The sequence below is a fragment of the Athene noctua genome, chromosome 3 (genome assembly GCF_965140245.1).
Source record: "Athene noctua chromosome 3, bAthNoc1.hap1.1, whole genome shotgun sequence".
NCBI lineage: Eukaryota > Metazoa > Chordata > Aves > Strigiformes > Strigidae > Athene > Athene noctua.
The window spans coordinates 81,992,430-82,015,723 of record NC_134039.1 but is presented as its reverse complement, the minus strand read 5'-3'; the positions used below and the strand labels follow the sequence as shown (position 1 = coordinate 82,015,723).

Sequence of the window (23,294 nt, the reverse complement as noted above, 5' to 3'; positions counted from 1 at the left end):
TTTGAACCCACGTCTCTTCTGTTTGTTAGGAATTCATCGTTTCACATGGATGCAACATTTTGGTGTGTGTCTCGTATCTTCTATAGACAGTTTTCATTTTTTTTAATATTGTCTCTCCCTGTTGGGAATTTTTTTCTTTCTTTTTCTGGACAGGTTATACATATGCTAATAGAAATATGCCTATTATTTGAAGCATAGTTCTGCTTGTCACTGAAGCTTCATTAACACTGTTATCACTGCCTGACATTTATCTTATAATTTTCCAGAGTTGACTGTTACATCTCCATGGAAACCCAAATTGCAATTGAAACAAGTGAGATAATAAAGGCATCCATAGAGGACTGACAGTATGCAAGCGCACAGTGTTTGCAGGCTACATTTGTTTATAGTTCCTTAGATAAATCCATTGCAGTGGAGATTTTTATTACCTGTCTCCTATCTTTCTATGGCTGCTGCTTATTGCAAGGTTTAGAACAACACTTTTTTATTTTGCTTTTTAATTAGAGCAATAAATTTTATTGGACTCAGCAAGGGAGGCATTGAAGATGTAAATTTTAAAGTGTCTGGGATGAAATATGAAGTTTTTTACGTATGATTTTGGCACTATATAGACTGATTCATTCTTAGGTTGGTTTGGGTTTTTTTTTTAAGCAGCCAGAACTTACAATCATGGACTCTTTTGATTTGCTGACTCTTTCAGTATGCAAGAAGAATCTTTTTTTTCTATACCTAAGGACTTGAGCTCTCTAAGTTTGTGTCTCTAAATCAATTTAGATGGTGCCTCAAAGCATAGAGTCATGAAACTGGAGTGGGTCCAGAGTGAATTAATCTGAAATTAATTTGATTTTGAAAGGCTCCATCTGGCTGTGTTTGGAAAAGGCATTTAGACAGATATATAAACAAATGATCATCTGTATTCTATATGCCAGATGTGGTGTCAAAAAAATGAAGAAATGGTTTTAAAAAAAAATCAGCTGAGGGGGATTTTGCTATAAAGATGCTCAACTTGTTAAAATTACAATTGCATCACACTTTGGACAATATTTTCTTGTATTCAGATTTGTAAAAGGGGGGAGCATGGGTGAGTTGATAGGATATTTTGTTTTAAGTAAGAAAATTTCATGTCATAGCTTGCTTTAATGGTCTATTTGGGATTTCACATAAATAAGCTCGGCTAACCAAAATTGGCTGTGCCCTTCATACGAGTAGTGCTGTGATCTTTCATTCCCTTTTTAAGAAAGTTATTTAGGTAAAGCAGCCATGTCAGACACAAGCCATTGGCCTCCCTCTCTTTGGACATAAGCTTTTGGGCCCTATGAAAATAACTCCCTGTGCTTTGTGGAGCTCAGCCAGGAGCGGGTCCAAGCGTGTGTGTACACACGTGCCAGTCTTGAAATACGTTAGACTGTAAATTATTTCTTGCAATAATTGGTTGACTTGAGCACAGAGAAATGGCTATGTTTCAAAACAAATGTTTGGAGGACACCTTTCCCATGCCCTCCATCCCCAAAGCCCCAACTCCAGGACACAGTTTGCTATAAACTAGAGAAGTCCTTGCAAACCTCATAAGAACTTGCAGATAAATGCCAGCCTGGACATAAAACTTGCTGAAATAGTCATGTCATTAATTATCAAGTAAAAAAAATTTTTTTGAAGCCTTCATTACTGCCTTTGAAGTTTTTGGTGGGGGCAAAGGAAGAAAGGAATTGAGAACAACTTTGTAAATTTGGAGCAGTAAGTGTTTGGAACGTGGAGAGAGAGACTGAGATTGTTGACAAGAAAACAGATGGTCCTACGTGTCCTGAATTTTAAAAGCCTAGTGCTATTCTAATTCAGTTGTTGACATGGTACAAATATATAAGCATTTGGGTGTAATCAAATACTTTTTTTTTTTTTTAAGTAATACCGATAAATGTTTCCTGTCACACAGAAAGAAATATGCTTCATTGCAAGTATGTGTAATCAGTAAAGCAAGGCATTAATAATCCACACCATTAATACTGAGCAGTCAGCTACTTCAGACTCAACTTCATGTGAAAAATTGTATCAATCGGTGCTCCAAAACTATAATATAATTATGCAAGTGCATGAGCACTCTCAGGTTATTGTCCAGCTTCGGTAATACAGAGAGAACCCCGTTGCAATTTGAGTCTCTTTTAGACATAGCACAGATATTTATGCAAAAGGACAGCCTCTGCCCCAAAGATTACAAAAGAAAAAGTTAGTGAGGAGCACAACAAGAGTGGAACAGTAAGTTGCAGTTGTTGCTGACAAGCATCATAGTTGTGGTGAACTGCCAGGGTACTCCTCCTGCCATAATGGATATTAGTTTAGAGACAGAAAAATTATAAATTAGAAGCCTTTGTTAATACTAAGCTCACCAGGTCTAAACCAGATGTGCAGATGCCCACGTGGGAACTGACTAAGAGAAAACAGATATTAAAGATTCATGACGTAGGTATTTATTGGGCACATCTTAACTCTTGTGGTAGTTTTCTCCTGCTGCATAGTTAGAAATGCACCTATCTTACACTTGATGAAGACAGACCCAATCTTGGTTGAGCGTTTAATATACAGAACAAATTCTTCCCAGAAAGCAAAACCAGCTTATTAGGTTGTTGCCTAAGCTGAGCTTTATGTTGCTTGATGGACCTCATCTAGCCTTGAATTAATTAGTTCCCAAAACTTACAGGAAATCCTGGAAGAACAAGGGCGGAGGTTAATACATAACCTTTTAGTTTAGATCTCCAGACACTTATTTTAGTCATTTTTAACACGTATCCCTAGAAATCCATGCTTGAACAAGAGGGGAAGCAAACTTGAGACAGTAAGGGGTGGGTTTGGCTTTCTTCAGCCATTAAAGGGCAGGTATCTGTCACTGGCTGTAGAGCTTCTGCTAGTTTCAGTTTAGTAAACTCTATAGGCCAGTGTACGCAAATCCTTAAAGATACTGAAAATAGACCATTCTAAATTTTAGCAGCATAAACAAAAAGATGCTACCCAGGTCAGACCTGTACAGATGGTGTGTTTGATTGTTTGCTTCCAGTATTGGATGAATTAGCAATGATATTTAATTGGTTTCCAAAATAGAGGCCTTTGAAAAAAACAAACCTCTTCCTCACCCTGTTTGCCTTCACTTCTGTGCTCATTCATTCTCTTGTTTACATGTATTTTAACTTGTATGAGTTGCTTCACTCGTGCCTGTATAAAGCGTATACACATCATTAAGCACTACTGCGTGTTCTAAAAAATAGTTTGCTTGATAAAAATGGGTCCATACACCAGCGGTAAGAGTTGAGACAGTCTGAGACACATTAGACATCTTTTTTAAAAGATGTATTTGAATGCAGGGGGTTTTTGAAGGTGTGATGTAGCAGATGTAACAAAGCGTTTGCCAAGTTAACTGTTGCTTGACTCTACAGTTCTAGGAAGCATTACCAAGAGCAGGACATTAAAATAACATTATTTGGTAGTTTTAAACATGTATACAAGGGGTATCCAGGGTTTAGGTTGAAACACCAGCCTTAAGTCAAACTGGTTTGTAATGGAGGTGGTGCAGCAACACAGAGACTGAGCACCTGAAGAGCCACCAGCCTCTAGAGCTTGCAGCCAGGTAGGGACAGACCCTCTCTCATTTCCTTTGGTGAACAGAACTGAGGGCTAATTTTAGGAAATCCAGAAGCCTTAGCACAAAGGAGAATCTGTGCTCCAATGTGTACTATGAGCTGTAAAGATAATTTTAACATAGCTCTTATTACAATTTCCTTTCGTATCCTTGATTTCTTCCTGTGATACTAATGAGGAATCTGTATCTATTCCTCTAAAAATCAATGTTTTATCTCAGGTGTGCTCAGCTCTCTTCTGATGTTTCTCTACTATGTATTTTGTTCAGTACTTTTCCCAATTCATATTGCCCTTAGTATCATGTAGTATGACCTACCTGCTTGAAAGGCAACTTTCCTTTGCTGCTCCTTCTCCCAGCCTAAATTTATTCACCATCAAAACATTTTTCAAGGTAGGAAATTATTTTTCCCCAGATTTTCAAATCTTTTTTTCCTTTGTGACAGGATGCTCTCCCTTTACCTTACCTAAAATTTGCATCATTTAAGACATTAAGACTACAGCTAATCACCGATTTCACCAGAAAAATAACTGTGAATTTTAAATTATCAGGACAGTAAAAAGGACCCCACTGTCTTAAGAAACATTACGCTTTTACAGATAATTTCTGCCAAAGTGGAGGCAACACAAGAGAAAAATATTCGCATTTACTATTCAGTGCTTACATAAGCACTTGAGTATTATTAACTACTGAGAAGAATAAAACCTGAGCATTGGATGTCAGGTTTTAAAAGCCATCAGAAGTGTTCATGTAGTTAATACGGTTGCTCTCTGCTGGATGGATGAAGAATTGCTCATCTCTTTGTTAAAGGCTTTGTGGGTCTCTAAGATGGAGTAAGGGAGAATGTTTTGAGAGCTCAGAGTTTCAGTATCCCTTCTGCAGTTGCAGTTGGCCTTCAGATGTAGCAGAATGGCAGCTTTGCAAGTCATAAGACTCATTTGTCAGCCCTGCCAATGAGTGCGGGGAAGCCTGGAGAAAATTATTTTGTAGGCATTACTGCATGCGTAGGACCAAACATCCTGCCGTATGCTGCTTTGTTCGTTGGGCATATCAGGTTCATTTAACAACTGCTGTTATGGATATGTGTTGCTTAATAATAATTATTAGTATTATTAGCATTTAATAGTTCTGCCAAAAACTGTACAAGACAGTACAGCAGGAGCAGTGACTGATTTTTGAAACATCATCTTACCTTTGAGCTGCTTTTTAAGCAACCGCTGTGAAAATGCTGATGCACCAGAAAGCTTCTGGAGATGTCTTTTTTTTTTTCCTCAAAAACACAGAGACCTGGTCATTTACAGCTTAAAAAGATGGAATGGATCCTTTTTTTTTTTTGTTTGTCAGAGGTTTTGGCCCTTATTTTGTTGGCCAAAATCCAATTTAGGTAATTACATTCTGTGTCTATAAATTGCAACCCCCTGTAGTTTTCAATTGGGTATGGTATTGTTCTACCCTTCCTGGCTGAAATTGTTGTGCGATAATGCTCCATGTCATTAAACAGCTGTCGTCTGTCACCTTATGATGAAGTCATTCCTCTCTAAACAATGAGTTTATAAAGCCCTTTTGGGTCCTTCCAGATAAAATTTGCTCGTAAACCAGCAATTATGATCTTTTGAGTACAGTAAGGTGATGCTTGTTTGTCTCTCTTGACAGCAGTTGGAGTCCTTCAAATGGGTGTTGTCCCTTTTGTCAGCTTGTGTGACATCCTGGCAGTGACTCCGCAACTCAGATATAAATATTTATTACTGTCAAACCCCGATGCCTGTAAATGCCTTTGCGCTGGGGCGAATTTAGTAGTCTTTACACTTGGAACCCATTCATTACCATGTTCTTGTTATGTTGCCTTTTAGAGGGAGTCCAGTGTTCTCTTACAGATGTCTTACACCATAGAACGTGAAAAAGGCAAACCCCCAGCAAAACAGTAAAACCACTAAAATAGGTGAGGGTTGAGAAATGAATTAGCCAAAATGGAAAGGTGAGAAGGGTTCTGGGCAGGGTTAAAAACAGATTTGAAAAACGGGTCTCACCTAAACCCATTTGGTTCCAGTTAACAGCTGTTTTTCAGCACCTGGTTTGACACCTAGTTCATTAATGGAAATGAATGTGGATTAATGCCAAAGCTCTTAACAGTGCTGAGTTTAAGAGAGTCCCTTTGATTCAGACTTTGTTTCTGAAGTCTGTCTCTCTCTCCTTAGCGGTCAGTTCTCTCTTAGCAGTCTCATTGTAATTACAGATGTGAATGAGAGAGACAGAGAAGGCGTCTACTAGGTTTTTACGGTGCTCCTGCTTAAGCAGCAGTGATATTAAAACAATCTCTAGCTCCTCAAAGAGTGGCCCTGTCAACTTGCTGAAATGATGGAATGGTAGTTAGGTTATTAGAAGGAAAATTGGCACAAATTGAGAGAGAGGATGCTCTGGCAGCAACCACAAGCAGCCAGCAACTCAGTGGCTTAATCTCTGCCCTCAGGCTGCACTCTACGATATAGATGACACCTTGTCAGTGAAGATGATGTACTGGGTCACCCCTGAGTCCAATGGGCTAAATTGGCCATGGAGGGAAGGATTGCTGTGGTGTAGAGACAGCAAGCCACATAATCTTGTGGGTTTTGGGTTTTTTTTAACATATGTCATCATTTGGATACTGACAGTAATTGTCAAGGGATCCTGTTCTCATTAGTGTCCCCTAGACACAACTATCTCTGTACGCTCATGCTTTCAAGAAATAGTCCTAAACTTTTGCAAGGATTGCTTTGCCTCCTCCCGGAAAGTTTCATGCACGGTTTCTGTTTTGCCTTGTTATTTCTTGGGTACAGCAGAAGGAAAAGATGAGGTGAGGAAGGAGCTGCTTCCTCTGAGAGCCATTGTGTTGGAAAAGAGAAGTAACAAAAAACCCTGCAGCTGTTGGCAACTAAGAGGTCTTAGTGCAGAGCAGTAATGTTCATAGGGTGAAGATGAAGGTTGGAAAAGGATAAGGGAATTTATCTTTACCAGAGATTATTTGTGAGGGATCAAGAATATTTGGTTGGATTTTGTGTCAACCCAACAAGCTCTGTGACAATTGAACCATCAGACAGGTGTGATGTGTAGTTGTGTTCCTCAGTGGAACCTTCAAGTACACTGCAGGGACCAGATCCATAGAATCTATAAAATTGTGGGGTTTTTCCAGTGTTATCTTTCTGTTGTTTTATTCACTTGTTCAGTTTGTCTGCATTGGCCGTAGTCCTACATCTAGTGCTGAAGCTGGGTGGGGGTGCTACTGCAAGTGTCATTGCTGCAACAGTGCTCATGTGCTCCCCAAAACCCTGACAGTGAGAGGGGGATCCCTCCTCTGAGGTGCTCAAGAGCCTTAGTTTTCACTGAAGTCAAAGGAATGCAATTTAGAAAGGAGCCCAGCTGTGCTCGTAGAAATGAGTACCCTCTCTGCAGACTGAACTTGCCTATCAATCCCCCAAAATGTTGGCAGCTCAGTGAGACCCCTAACTTGTGGTAGAAAAATATTTTTTTCCTAAACCTGCAGGAGTTAGTGGATGGGCAGAGCTGTCAGCGCATGGCAGAATTTAGTCTGGAGAAGTTTTAATGACTTACCCAATTTAATTCAGGCAGCGAGTGACCAAACCTGTCCCCTGGAGCTTTGCATCACAGTGTACAGTAGCCTACGCCTGGAGTCAGAGCTTTTAACCATCTTTATCCAATAAAGCATTTAAGGAATATGATCAACGTAAATCAGCTTCAAATCCACCAAAGTAAAGAAAGGACTTAAGCATTTTGTGAAATTAGAAGAGATCTTGGCCTGTACTTAAACCTTTGTCTCAAAGCAGGAGCTTGATGCTAATGTGGTCATTAACCTGAGAAAACAGGTAGAAGTGGTTGGTCTTGTGGTTTCCTAAAAGTTGGCTTGTTAGCAATGGAAATTGTGGTGCTCTTGGTGGTAAAGGTGGTTTGGAAAAAGCAAAGGAAGAAACTTGTTATTCTTTATTAAATAAGACCTTTGCTGTAATTTGGGGCTACAGTAGCAATTGCGTGTGGATTTCTTAAAGAAGGGATCCAACAGAGAATAGATGAAGGGCATAATTTAAAAATGAACTCAATTCATTTTTTAAGGAAAACAACATAGAGAATAAATAAAGCAAAAAGTTAATTCAATTTATGAAGGAAATATTTCACAGAATCATCTAGGTTGGAAGAGACCTTGAAGATCACCTAATCCAACCCTTAACCTACCATTGACAGTTCTCAACTACACCATATCCCTCAGCACTATGTCAACTGTTGACTGAGTCCAGGGTAAGCTGGGGGTTGCACAGCTAAGTTTCTACATTTTATTGGGTTTGCAGGTCCAAAGTGATGTGTGAGCATTTTCCTTAGTGGATTGGGTTTTACATAAAGGAACAGAAATTGGAAAGAAATAAATTGAGTGATTTTCTAGAGGTATAAGTGTCACGTAGGTGCCGACTGCTTCATGAAAGTCTTTAAACTTGTTCCCACGGCGTGTCATGCAAGTCAGGGGTTTTATGTTTCTTGGAGAGTTTTGGGGTGTGGTTCTTCGGGTGGTTGGTTTGGTTTGGCTTAAGTGTTACGTATGTATGGAAAATGCAGTCTCTAATGCCTGGAGAAACTGTGATTTCTTCAGGTGTGCCTGTGAACTGTAGAACATCTTCAAAACGAAGAGCATATGTAAGACAAGAGAGTTTATTTGTACATGAAATGTGATATTAAAGGTTGGACCAAATCTTTCAGTCTCTTACTCAGGCAAGACTCCTACTAGAATCAATAAGAATTTTGTCTAATAAATGAGTGTGATAAATCCTGTTGTCTGCCGATTCACGTTGAAGACACTTCACAAGTGACGATCAAACTTTTAGTTGGTTTAAAATGTGCCTTTAATATAACTTTTTCCTTCCTACTGTAAGCAGGAAAAGTGCTAAGTTAATATGGGCATATTAATGTGTTCAGGTGAATTATGCTTTCAAAGAGATGAAACACATGAAACTAAATAATTTGTCTTTGCACAGGTTATAGCTGTGAGACAGGGGAATTACACAAGGTTTTTTTCTTGCTATTCTTAGATTTTTAAATATTTTTTTCACATGTAAAATATGATTTTCGTCTGGTTGTGCAGATTTTGAGCTGTCACAAGTCCTCCTGTGGGCATTCTCTCCTGAACAATCATCAAATAGAGAAAATGTAATTAAAGCCAAGTTTTTTGAAAGTGGCAGGTGGCTCTGAAATGCCTGAATTCTGCGATGATCGACTTTCAACACTGCTGAACACAGGCCATTTCCCCCCTTTCCCCGGTGTAAAGATGGGGGGAATGCTCCAAAAGTCACATCTCATTAGTGTTCTTTCATGAAACTCAAGCATCCAAAAATTATATTCACTTATGGAATCTCTAGCCAAGTAATTAGTTGAAATTACTGCCCTTAATTATCAATAATGACATGAGGGGCTTTTTTGTATTTTTACTTTTCTTCAGTATTTAAAATTATTTGTTTTCCTTATAAGAGTGCAACTCTTCCTAAACCATAGTATGTCATTTGTCTCACAGAACAACTTAATTTTTGTTATGAACTCCTTTTCCCCTGCAAAAGCGTGTGGTTGTTTTGAACTTAGATGTACATCTGGAGATCAGATAGGGTAACAATTTACAGGGTGTGAAAAATTCAAAAAAATTTGATGTCCTCTTGCAGGGAGAAAAACTTTATGAAGCAGCATTTTAGATTTTGCAACAAAGTAGGCAATTTTGCCACTGCCTTCCCTTTTTGAATTGTGCTTTTTTTAATGCCAGGGTGCAGTAAACAATGTGCTTTAAACTGGAGCTCTCCAGACTGCTTTTCCTTTTTAAAGAGCGTAGGCAACTAATCGGCAGCAACCAGCCACATAGCTGGAGTGTTTTCCATTCTAGGCAATATCATACTAATTTGATGCACACATGGATGCTTCACACAATCTGCAAATTCATCGCTGGCATCTTGCATTAGTCATCTGACAGATTGCCAAGTGTTTCATATTCCTTTCATGTGACTTTATTACAAAACACACACACACGCACTGCCTTATTTCTGCCAGTAGCCAGTTTAGTGAGAATTCACTGCAGTTCTGTTTACAACAGCCATGGAGAGAAATCTGCACTTATTTGCAACTATCCTCTGCTTTAAAATGCAAAAGTCCTGGTTTGCGTTGTGCCGCTCTCTTCTTATATAATGACATTAAGCAGCAGCCTGCAGAGAAAACCAGACTCAATGAAAAATGTAATCGCATTGTTTTTTGTTCATAATACTTATGCTGTTAATTAAATACTGGGGGGGTTTTTTTGTGCTTTGTGCCAATTGACATCATCTTCTGCATCTAGTGCACATGAAAACTGCGTAGTCTCCTAACTTGCCTTCTCTTTTTAATCTCCTTTTCCACTTTCTAGTAACGGCACAGCTAACAAGATGAATGGAGCTTTGGATCATTCAGACCAACCAGACCCAGATGCCATTAAGATGTTTGTTGGACAGATTCCCCGTTCATGGTCGGAAAAAGAGTTAAAAGAACTTTTTGAGCCTTATGGAGCTGTCTACCAGATTAATGTTCTCCGAGACAGAAGTCAGAACCCTCCCCAAAGTAAAGGTACAGTAGTTGTGCTCTCTTTGCTTTCAATTATTTTTTTTTAATTTTTTTTTTTTTTTTTTTTTTTTTCCTGATGATCTTGCTTGCCTTCAGGATTTCCAGAGAGGTTTGGTCTGGGCTGTTTTGAAGCATACTGTGTAGAGCTATGCAGCAGTCCTAAGAGGAGAGGACTCCTGAATACCTATCGATTACTGTCTTCCTCCTCTTCTTAAATTGCGGTTTAAATGTCTGTTATCTGGAAGCGTGCATTCCAACTGTGCAAAAAATAACAGAAGATTGCCGTCCTTGTTTAAATTATTATTGCCAAGAAACATGGAAACCTGAGCGGTCACTTTCCTGGGATTAGCTCATGAAAAATATAATTTTCTAACTTCCTTTCGTTTCCTCTCTTCCCAGGTGGGAATAATTTTAAGGATACAAAAGGGGAGAAATGATAGTAGTGGGCTTTTGCTACGTCATTGCTCCAGAGGCAATAAAAATTATAAAATAGAGTTTCCATGACCTTTTTCCAAAATCTGATTTCTTTTCTGCAGTTATGTTAAAGGATTAGGTTTTGGCACTGATATTTTTCTAAAAGAAAGGGTTGAGTTTCCTTCCTGCATTTTTTTCTATACACATGTAAAATATTTGTCCTTAATTATATTGCTTTCTTTCACTGTATTTTTATGCATATTTAGGCACATGAGAATTCTGTGTATTATAGCTATGCAAGTATAACATATGCTTACATGTGGACTGAAAATTAGTATTTTGTTGCACAGAATGCATTTTTCTCCTTAAATAGCATATCCTTTAACTTACTCTTCAGGTTTGGTCCATGAAAGTGTTGCTAGCATTACGAATAGTGCAGCTGAGAGGCATGACTAGATATGCATGTGTGCCTGGCCCTAAGGTTACTAGATAGTTATTCATTCTTACTGCACTCCTGCCACTGCTTCTAAAAACCTTTAAAGCACACATGCTACGGAGACTATCATAAAATGATTTTGTGGGCTAGCAGCTAACTAACAGTGCAAAACAGCACTCGCTTGAGATTTCCAGTTCAGTGAGAGGTGACTGCTATTGCGTGAGGCACACAGCCCAAGTTCGGGTGCTCCTGTGCGTCTGTACAAAGCACTGCCAAGCTTTTCCTCCTTGCCCTGGCATGGGGCAGAGGATCCTCTCAGTGGCCCCTTCTTTGGTGCCCTGATGTAAGCAGTCTTGTGCTTTGAGTGATACTAGTTCGTTTTGGGTTGCTTGCATGTATCGCTTCCACTTAAAAGACTTGGTGCACTGGTGTCACACCAGTGTCAGGGAGGGGGTTCATCTCACCATGTCTTGCTGCTAGTCCCTGTACTAGATTGCTCTTTCCCTTCAGAAGCAGAAGGTATTTTTGGTTGGAGTATTTCAGTGTAGTTCTGCTTCCAGCTCCCTCCATTCCCCAGGATGGATGTATTGTGGCACGTAGCCCCCTGCCTATGATAACACAGAGCCCTCACCAAGTGTCTTTTTCTTGTAATGCTGGATAGAAGACAGCATTAAGAGGTCAAGCAACTGGATTTTCTGCAGTCCAGGCTGCTATGGATGAGCAAACTCCTACTTAGTTTATATCACTAAGATACTGAACTTTGAGACTCGTCCATTTAGAAAGAGCTGATTCCCAGGCCTCAGAAATGCCTTCCCACTAAGCAGTAAATGAAGTGAGAATGATATTGTGGTTAGACAGAAGAAAGCCATTGATTCCCATTTCTGTAGTGTTTTCCATTATACTGTACCTGTCTGTCAGGCAGCTGGAAGGCATAAGGATTAAGCACAGGTCATGCAAATCGTTGTAGACTAATTATGAAGGCTTGTAGTCCCCATACTCAGTATTCTTTTTGAAAGGTGGTTGATTTGGGTTTGGGTTTTTTCGCTTGGTCTCTTTTCAGCCGTGCAGACACGATGCTTTTATATCACTTCAGGCATTATATGTTTTAATGAGTAAATGAAATTAATCCTCAAGAAAGACAGAATAACCTTCAGACTTAAATTTCCCTGACACAGCAGCTAGCTCCTCTGGTGGTCAGCTTTTCCCTTGGAAGTTTTGGAGGAGTGTATCTCCATCCTGGCTATGTCCTTCCTCCTGGCTCAGTCTGCCAGCAAGGTTGCTAGATATAGAAACCTCTTGAGTTTCCTGTGGATATCTCTCGACTAGGAATGATCTTTATTTTCTTAATCCAGTAGCACAAAGGATTCTGTATGAGAGATTGTTAAGAATGTTAGAAGCAAACAAACAAAAAAATTGCCCTGAAAAATGTCTGGTAGTCTTGTTGTCATCATGAAATACTTCACCTGTACTATCTAATTGGCATTTAATAATGAAGCTGAGTTTTGACTTTTTGTTCAGAGGTGTGGTTGAATTCCATGCTTTCCTTCTATGTAAATACCTACACAAAACAACCGTTTTTATTTTATTTGAGCTGGGTGGATTGGGGTAATGCCAGGCATTTTCCTGTCTGCTGCCTTTCTGCATCACCTCCACTTTTACAGAACAGTGCATCAAGGGTACCTTGTGGTTGGGTGACACTAGAAAAGTCCATTTTTCATTTCATTATATGGTCATGGCTGTGTGTCATGTAGAACATTTGCAGGCTGGTATCACCCAGAAATTTTCTCTAAATATTCTTCAAGCCATGAATTGCAATGACAAAAATGCAAGTTAGTGTTACTACGCCATGTGGGGGTTGGCGATTTGGTTTTGTTCTTTGAAGAAAGGTATTTTGATTTTTGAAAGATTTCTCTCTTACCAGACAAGGGCTGTGTATTTCTGCTAGCTTGGCCAAAGGGGCTTCTCCAATTTGAACAGAATTTTTCTCTGATGAACTGTTTATGAAGCTGCAGTCTGAGTCTCTCCCGATTCTGTCAAAAATAACCATAGGCTGCTTCTCTCTCTCCTGCTGTTATTAAGACTGTCTTTCATACCCTCCAACGACAGACGGCCTAGTTCATGTCTTTCCTCCTTTTTTTGTATTGCTTGCCAGCTCTGCAAAGCTGAAGCTGAAGGAAGAGGAGGAAGACAAGTAGAAAGCCCAGTTTTACTCACTTTGGAAAATTAAAGGAAAACCATCTTACTTCCACAGATATATTAATGTTAGTGCAAATGTTGAAGCTTGGCTTTATTAATTGGGAACCACAGGAATGGCTGCGTTTCGGTAGGTGATGATTAAAATATCCTCTGTCGGTAGGAAACTCCTCATGCTTTCCAGAGTTTGCAGTTCTCTGGTTTTTTTGGATGTGTGAGAGAGCTCAGCAAAGTAATTTGACTTTGTGTTTATCCCCTGTTGTTTTGTAAGGCTTTTTCCTCTTTCTGCAACAAGAGAAATCCGGGGGATTAGGTAAACTAAATAAAAAAAAAAATTAAAAAAGGCAGGAAATCCTGTAACACTGAAATAAATGGCACTTTCAACTTCTGGGGGCTGAGGGGATTCAAAAATCTAGGCAGATCAGCCCTCTCTGTTCCCAATTTAGCTTGCTCCCTTTATATAATTTTTCTGGGTGGATAGATGACTTTTTTCAGAGTAGTTGTTAAACAGCTTCTGTAATACCTCAAATACAGTGAGCTCTATGCGAAGGCAGTGTACGCTGCCACCGAGATCTCTCTTCTTCCCCACTGTTTTCCTAAGCCAAAAAGATTTCCTTGGATGCTTTTGCTTCGGAGACCGAGTGCTGAAGCAAGCAGATGGCACAGTGCTACTTTTGCCTTTTGAAATGCAGAAGAGCTTTGGGCCAGATCCACAATGTCTGTTTGGTACCTTGCCCCTGTTTCAATACCTGTTAATTCTTGTAGGGATCAAGGTCCCCTAAATCAGCTTTGCGAGCCTGAGCCTGCTTGTGCTACCATAGGAATCGTGTCGCAGAAAGCAGGGGAGAGGCACCCATGTAACAACTAACTCCGTGTTTCCTTATAGCCTTTTACAGACCCTTTATCAGATTAGAGGGAGGCTGCTGAGTGAACAAGGATGTGCTGTAGTTAAAGGCCAGTGTTTATTATTATCCTATTTAACATGGTAATTTAAGTCTACCGGGAAGCAAGCAGAGGAATCTGATAATGAGGCATTCATCTGCTGCATTCAGGAGAGACCACATGGGCAAGGCGTACAGGAGGCAGAAGTTACGTGGCTTGTTTGGGTACCATTTCAGCTACAGTTTAGCCCTTCAAAAATACTCTGCGCAGGCGGGAGGAACAGTCTCTCCACTCAGGCAGGTCCCTGCACACAAAGCCCCATTTTCTGTGCAGCAGGAGAAAAGGAAACGCAGGTAGCCCAGCGTGGGAGCAGAGCTGTGGCACTCCGCTTGTCACACAAACCCATCCTCACTGTCCTAATCAGCAGCAAAGACCCACTGTTCCTGGCCTGCCCTTGCATCACTGCCGAACCGATTGCACACTCTGCTTCTTGAAGCAATTTCAATGCACTGAGTTTTGCAAAACTAGTTTAGATGCTCTTTAAAAGCACCATTCAGCCAGCACTCCAGGAGTCAGGGTTTCTTTACACATTTTGACTTATTTTGTTTTTTGAATGCTCTCACAGGTCAGCATGAACATCATTTAGCTTTTGAGATCTGATGAGTTGTGTCATGAGCACGTATGTTGTCAAAACTGCAGGACCTGGGACCACAGACATGATGCATGTGTGTTTTAGACTAAATTTTAGTGATCGTGGCTGAGATACTCTGTTACAATCACAGACTTGAAGTCATTTCGTGTACTGAATGAAAAAGTGTCTTACATATTTTTTTATCAGGTGCTTTGTGCACTAGATGAAGTTTCACACGACAAAGACTGGCAAAAGCCAGATACTATTGTTGGATGCAAGTACAACAGGAAGGGAGAGTGAATATTAAAGTTGAGCATTTAACTTTCAGTTTCTGACTTCAGGATGTGTAAATTTAAACCTTAATTCTATCATCTTACATGGTTTATAAGTAGCATTATAAGATATATTATAGATGTGAGGCTGATTTTTATCAAAGGGAATTCTTATTTGACAAATCTGATGGAGTTTTTAAAGGGTCTCTCTGAAAGTGGACAGGTGTGAAATTGTGTGTATAATCAGGCTGGATTTCCCAGGGGCATTTCACAGTGTCACACAGGAGACTAATACATACAGTTGCTGGTGGAGCAGAGAAGGGCCCATTTTCAAATGGAGAAAGGAGCTGGTTAGATGATCGAGGGCAGATTAGAATGGGGAAAGGTTACGGGCCAGGGGAAGAGAGGGGATGATGATTGGAGAGCAACAGGGACTGTTATTGGAGATCAATACTTTTTCACTCTCTATGTAAATGGCTTTGACAGAATGAACCACCAACTTGTTATCCAACTTTTTGGATCGTGCACAAGGGACTGGATGGGGGTGAGGCCACCTGATAACCTGGAGAAAACAATCAAATACAAAGAGATTCAGAAAATGAACCATGAGCAAGAAGAGTAAATTTGAGTTTTGAGTGAACACATATGTTGAATGAATATATTTTTCAAAGATTCGGCAGCAGGAGAGGATTTGAAGAGTGCACATATCATAAAAGGACTTGACATGATGTTTTGTATCCATGTGGTCAAAAAGGCACAGAAAATGCGAAGCTGTATAAATGGAAGCATTGAATGTAGCTTTCAAGGAAATACTGTATGAGTTAAAGAAGGATTTTTTTGATCATGTTTAAACTACAGTTACCAATATTTAGTACCATTCTATAGAAAAGGGCAGAGGTCCAGCGAAGAGCAGCATGATTTTGTATGAAGTCAGGAAGGGTTAAGCCATGGTAAAAGGTCTAAGAAGGTTAACTTGTAAAGGGCTTCAAGCACTGACTTACAAGAAAGCTAAAAGGGGAAAAGCTGAGGAAGAATACAGGACTGTACCTTGGTTTGGAAAGAAAAAGTTATAAGGGGATACAATTGAAGTTTCTGCAGTACGTTGAAGTGCATACTGAAGGCAGGAATAGATAAGCTCTTTCAATTAATACTAAACCCAGGGACTGCACAGCATAGATTTAAGACTGAGAAACAGCAGGCCAACAGAAAAAAAATCCAACTTCTTAAGTCAAACTTTCCTCCTCCACTTGAAGAGCAGAGAATGGTCTTGCCAGAAGTAGTAGTAAGAGAAGTTCCAAGAGAAACTTTTCTCTTGCTTTCTTCCACTTAGTTTTTTGAAATGATGCGTCTGGAGCAGTATGTGACATGACAGCTCCCAACGTCCCAGTACAGTTTCACCCCGTAAGCAGGACAAGGTGCCAAGGCTGGGGTGGACACAGCTGACAGTGCCTTATATATGTCCAACATGAAGAGGGTCTGAGATTTCTGATGACCCCTGATATTTTTTGCATTGCTTTGAAGAGTGGGAGCAGATGAGGATAATGTCCCATTGCATACTTGACTGCAAACCTGTTGCCCACATAAATCAGTCTCACTGTATATTCCCATCATTGACCATGGCAAGAAAGTCAGCCCCTTTAATACAGAAAAGTGTCACAGCAAACCCAACCCAGTCAGGCGGTGCAGTAGTGGAAAATATCTGGGAAGATACTGTAACAGGATTGGGGGGTTGTGATTGCAAAACAGGAAGAGTTGAGGATGTTGGGGGGATTGGGTAGAGAGTAGGTTGTGATCGTAGTATTAAAAGAGGGAGATAACACGTAAAGCATTCCTTAGTCTTGTTTCTGAAGTTCCTATATACACCATGTGAATGACTGGAGCTGTATCAAAATTAAGCATTTTTTAGACATCTTTTTACTCCATGCTTTTACAGTATTTATCACAGTGGGTGCTTGGTCCAGAAGTGAGAACTCTAGGTGTTGCTGTAAGAAATTAATAAAAATAACAGATCTCTAAGGGATTAAAGTAGATCGCTTTGGGGCTCATTGGTTGCAGTTTTGTAGCAGCTTAACTGTGATTTACAACTGTATATGAATTTTCAAAATTAGGCTAAGACTATATAAGCACATTACTAATTAAATCTGTGATGAAAAAGTGCGTAAACTTTAACTACATGAATTGATTTAATTAGATTGATAGAAAACCCATATGCAGGCCAGCCATTAAAAGAGTAGAACTTAATATTCCAGTTGTGGTTTTCTTAATCAATCTCTAATGTTGATATCTGATAAACACTTGGGGAAAAGGCAAGTTGGGTAAAGGGATGTCTGAGCTTCAATTCAGGCATAAAATAAATTCAAGCGCTTTCTAGTTACATTCAACACATCCAGGAATATGGGTGAAAATACGAGTTCAGTTTTCCTGACAGTTCAGGAAAAGCAAGAAAACAAAACCAAAAAGAGGATATGTCTGTCTGTTTGTTGGGTTTTTTTTCCTAATTCTGTTTAAAAATAATTGAAGGCTAATGATTGAGAATTAGGGGACTTAAACGATAGTGATTTTTTGTTAAGACAATGATGGAAAATATTATTTTGCACCATAGTTTAAAAAGGCAGGCAATTCGTTGCTATAATGTTGACTTCTTCAGCACACCATCCAGCATTTACCTATAGAATATTTTATAGCAACTTTATAAAAAATCCCAAATGTTCTTAAGTGGGTAATCTGTTTTTAGTAATGTCATTGTTACATCAGAAAAAACACATAGGCAGGTGGTTAAAAAAGCCTGAACTTCCAATAAAATTCAGAAAAGCAGCTAATCAAATTGCATTGTTGGATCTGAATAATATGCTAAACCTTGGTCTCTCAAATATATAATCTCAAAGGCAAAAATTATAATGCATGGAAAAATCTAAGTCAAGTCATGCACGCACTTGCACACAGGAATTAATCAATGGATATGATACTCAGACATAAAATCACATGCATGTTTAAGTATTCTCAAGATTGGTGCCTACATTTAAAATATATACCTCTGTAATAGTGCCAGATACTGTCAGTTTGAGATTTATGGTATCCAATTTCTTCAGCTGCATATTAAAGCTCACATCAATGAGTTTCGATCTTTTTATGACGTTGTTGTGGCACTGAAATTCTTTCCTCTTCCAATTTTCTATTAAATGAATAAACATGCAATATTTATCTGCTTGCCACATAAAAAATGATGTGTGTTTTTGTTAAAGAACAATGGCTTCAAAAAAACCCCATACAACGCATATCTCATTATATAGTGTTTCTAATTCTATTCATTCTAATGTTTGAATCATTTGCTCATAACATAGGAGGTTTTGCAAAGGATTTGAGAACCAGTCCGAAATCTTCACACACTTCGGCATGGAGCTCAAAGGAAGGAAATGTTTGTCAATTGAGCAATGTCAAAAATGAAGTGTAATTGGGGAGCTGTCCTATGAGCATGTATGTATCTCAGCTGCACTGCAGCTTCCAAGTCTCTCATTTCTACCACAAGAACAGTGTTTTATTGATTTCATCTTCTGCTCCTGTGACCCCACTAAAATCGTGCACAAGTGCATGTGCACAAATATGCACGAATAAATAAAAGCCTAAAATTAAAACCCCCGGTGCAACAAGTTTTTGCTCATTAAAAGATGGAAGAAGAGACTGCAAGGCGGTAAGAATTTCTCTGTCACTGCTGAAATGATGTGGGAGACACGTAAATATTACAATGATGAGTGACAATAAAAGCTAATGACAGTGTAAAACATTTTAGCATAAATATGTCGTCAATTTTGCTAGCTCTTAACGTGAAATTTAAACCCAGGAAAGCCTTGAAAGGATGTCTGTTATTCTTTATCCTTTTGAAATACGTTACAAAATGGATATATGTGTAGCATTTGCCATGTAAATTAATTACTAGTTCAGTACTTCCATCTTCTCCCCACCAGAGCTTGTCACCCTGTATTTTCTGCTGGAGCAAGGTAGCAAGAGGACAGCATTGCCCGTGCTTTTGGGTCTGCTAGGACCCACAACCTACTCAGACTTCTGTGATACAGATGCCAGGAAAGGATGTGCTGTGCCAGTTGCAATATTGCTTCTTTTTAGACATCAGTTCCATAGCGCACTGTAGCCATCAGCATATTTCAAAAGAATAGCAAATGACTCCTTAAGGATAAAGTCTGGTAGTGGCTTCTAAGCCTGGTTTGAGCTTAACTCAAGCCAATGAGCTATGGATGGAAGACTGCGTATGCCATATAAATCTCCTGGTCCATCTATTTCAGGGAAGAAGGCATTTTGAGGAATCTGTGTCTTCCTAATTGCTTATAAAAACACTCGGAGACAAGCCGGTGAATAAATTAAATTTGAATGTTTCCAGTGGATTTTTTCAGGTTTTCACTGAACCTAATTACTGTCTAATCTATGCCCAAGAGTATACAGTTTTAAGTGGGACATAAGACTTTCACTCTGCAGATTAAACTCTGTGGTACATAAATTCATTATTTTTCGTGGAGGAAAAAATTTCAGTGTCGACTACCTTGTGGTTTTAATTTAAAATAACTACTACATCTGAGTCATGCGTTCTTTTAGAAGAATAAGACAAACTGTAAAGAGGTGGAAGATGTTTTCTAATAAACCATGTCTCTTATTAGCCTAACTGAATTTGGAAAATTTGTGTTTCAAATAACAATTAAACTGTCCAAGGAGCTCAAGATATCACACTTTCAACTGCAGTTTTAGCGAGCTGTACCGCAATAGGGAGTAGATTAATATAATGTATTGCATGAAACTTTTTAGCTGCAAGGATGAGTGTGGCACCGTAAGGAGTAGCACTGCTGCTTCAGCCGTAGATCTCCAAATGTTTTGCAAAGGGAGACTAATATCATCAATCAGTTTTTACCAGCTGGAAGAAGTGAGATACAGAGGCCTGGGGGGACTTTTCCCAAAATTTTCAAGTCACTTTGAGGAGGCAGAGAGTAACATTCTGCCTGTGCCAATATTGTCACCTAAATCAAATGTGCTTTCTTCATTCTCAGTGCTTGAATCCCTGAGCTGGTTGACACAAAGATTTTGTAACGTTAACACTGCCCAGGCGAGATCTGTATTAGTTTATTCATGTATTATTGGGATCTGATGAGGACTGCAGTTGGAAAACCAGTGTGGAGCAGACCCATAGGCAGTGGTTCCCACTCTTCCTATGCCCCCCCTAATTAAAACAATGAGTAATAAATGACAGGCTTCCTTTATTATTTGAAGATCATGGGATATAAAAATCATTGTAGATTTAAAATGGACTATATTAACCCGAGTAATTCCGCCGGGGCTTCAGTTTCTATAGTGAAAAGTGTTGTGTTGTCTCTGGCTCAATTAGATTTTTCTCAGTGTCAATTTTAATTCACTTCACTGAAGCATGGGGGAACTCTCTGTGGAAAGGAAAATGTTACTTCTGAATGAGAGCCTCCTGTAGCCCACATTTTATTTAAGAGTTTTAAAATGCTTCGTGGTCCCACGTTCTCCCTTGAACGTCTGCTATTGTGTAAGAGCTGAATGAAATCACTTGATGTTTCTTAATGTGACAGGCATCTGAGTTTGAGCAGGAGGATGGAAATGGGGAGAGCAAGATCATTGGTTCCCTCTTCTGATTTAATACTGCAAAAACCCCAATAAAACCTTGGTGAGCCTTGATGGCCAAATAGACATAAGTACATCAAATGTTTCTCACTCTTACAAGCATCCACCTGGCCGGGTGTACATAAAGTCAAAACTAAGAAGCAGGGTTTCCTTTTGCAATGCAGAGTCCAGGGCAGAGGTTGAAGGGCCTGAGTAGTTGTTTTTTCCCCTTTAGATCTGGCATTTCTCACCTTCCATGGCTGTCAGCACTTAGGTGTGAATTGCTTGATTATGCTCTGCTTGGTGCAGGCTGCCCAAGTTAGCCCCAAATGTACTGTTTCTTCCCTATTTTTTAAAGGGAAAAATGGAGTAGATCTTTAATTGAGGTTGCTTCTTGTTGTTGGAGACACGAAAAAGAGCCTACAATAGAGTTGTAGGGGAAAGCTTAGCATAGACAAGGGCCTGAAATGTCCACTGTGTATAGTTGGGGCTTTCCGAAATGCTTGTTGCCATCATGCTCAGCAGGTTTCTTTTCGTATCTCTATACCTGTCCTTCCAATATTTCATTAAACTCTCAAGATATTAGATTTATGGATAGTTGTGAACACTGAAGATTTGCTTTGGGGTTGGGTTTTTGGGGGTTTGTTTGTTTGTTGAGCTGTTTTTTTGACTGACACCTCTCGGTTTCCAGGGTTGCAAATGATTTAGTCTGCTTTCCAGTATATCACTGGGCTACCTGTAGGAAAGCACTTGAGAGGGTCACCAAAACCAGGCAATTGGGTCAATAGATGTGAACCTCTTTTCTGATTCAGACAGAAGATGATACCACAGCATGATGCTGGAGTGCCCCATAGCTCTTAATAACGCCAGCCTGGGTATGAAAGGTAAATACAAAGTTATCTCCGTAGAGTACCCCTTCATGTTTTTCAGAAGAATTGAGCAAAATGCTCTATCAAAATTCTGATTTCCAAGCATGTCATCTCCCAGCCTTTCCATTTCCAACAGTGTTTACCTTTCCTTTCCAGTCCTGAGCTGTTAGCATGCAATACCTTTCTGTGCTTTGTTCCTTGTTAGTTCTAGGTTGGGTATATATTGAGTTAAAATGTGCTGTGTGAAAGTGGGGAATTATTGTTATTATTATTATTATTATCATCATTATTTAGATGCTGCAGTCTAAGTAGTTCAAAAAAATCTCACAATTAAAGGTCAGTGTAGCTTGTAGGTTTACACATGCACAGTACAAGTAACCTTCAGAAATTTCCTCATGACAAGATAAGTGCAGCAATTATATTTAAATGAGTGCTGGAGAAAATTTCACTGTAAACTACATTAGCTGGAGAGTGTATGCTGTAAGAGGATTTAATTGAATTAATGTTACTTACTATCAAATGCTCCATCTAGTGTATTGCCAGGTCTCCTTATTACTAAGAATAATATTTGGTTCATAAAGACCCCTGTTCAACTAAGCACACAGTTCTGATGACTTCAGCAAGTGATTAAAGTTAAAGCATGTTCTTCACTGCTCTGCTGAATAGGAATGGGTTTGGAGCTAAGAGCAGGTATCAGCGTGTGTACGTAACGTGTATTCACTGAGCCCTTTGAGCAGGCTCTTTATGGTCATTCCTCTTACAGACGGTTTTCCATGTGTCCAGTGCAGGTGTGATTTTGGTGTGAGTGTCCTTCCTAGCTTCAGTGTAGCTGTCGCGGATAATGGTTGCGCCAGCGAGGGAGACGAGCAGCCCGAGAGCAAGTCAGGGTGTACAACAGGAGGAGTGTCGGGATGATCCATGTCGGGGCTTCGGTGCCCTCCACCAACAGAGCAGTAACCGATCATGGTGGCAGAGGGATTCCATTGAATAACCCCGATGGTATTTTTAATGCTGTTATTAATGCAAGATTCTCACTCTCACATTATATGGAGATGCCACAATGAGATACAGGAAGGTATTTTGTGTGACTTCCTACATAAAAGCAGAAATGCAAATAAGCTACATTAACATATTCACATTATATAAATAGAAAACTCAGACACATGGAAACACAGTGACATAGGCAGAGCCTTGCTTCAAGCCAGTGATAAAGATATCCACGATTTTCCTACTCTGCTGTTATGTTTTAACCATTAAGGAGAAAATGTGATATATTAGATGTTTTTGCAGAATATTTTTGAATGTCAGAAATACCATTGAAGTATGCATCTCCTTTATGTTTGATATTATTTTATTTTCCTTTCATATGCATTCTTTAAAAAGCGAATACATGAAATCTAGCAAAAAAATTCTTTGATTCTCCATTCATTCAGCAACAAAAACAAAACAAAAGGTTTTGAACCCCTCTTTTATGGGAATTGCAGAACAGTGGAATAGTTTCTACAGCAACTTTCTTTATTGTTGGCCACAACAAATGGCAAAAGTTTTTATTCACCTACGCATCTTAAATTTTAATGATCCACATGTCACTCCTGAACTTCACCCACCCGTGTTTATGCATGCAGTTGACATTCTGGTACGATCAGTAAGACACATGCCATTCAAAGGAGTTACAATCTCCTCTTTGTTTTTGTGGTTTTGTTTTTTTGGGAAAAAGAAAGAGTAATTGCCCATGTCAACTGAT

At 39.4% G+C, this 23,294-nt stretch overlaps 1 protein-coding gene across 7 annotated transcripts in view; it reads left to right on the top strand.

The window, feature by feature from the left end:
- CELF2 (CUGBP Elav-like family member 2) overlaps window positions 1-23,294 on the top strand; it is a 382,663-nt gene that overhangs the window by 238,528 nt on the left and 120,841 nt on the right. For all 7 annotated transcript variants that reach the window (XM_074903509.1, XM_074903506.1, XM_074903508.1 and 4 more), the window contains one exon: window positions 10,038-10,234. In XM_074903509.1, coding sequence (XP_074759610.1) covers window positions 10,038-10,234 — 197 coding nt within the window. The remainder of the gene's footprint in view (window positions 1-10,037; window positions 10,235-23,294) is intronic.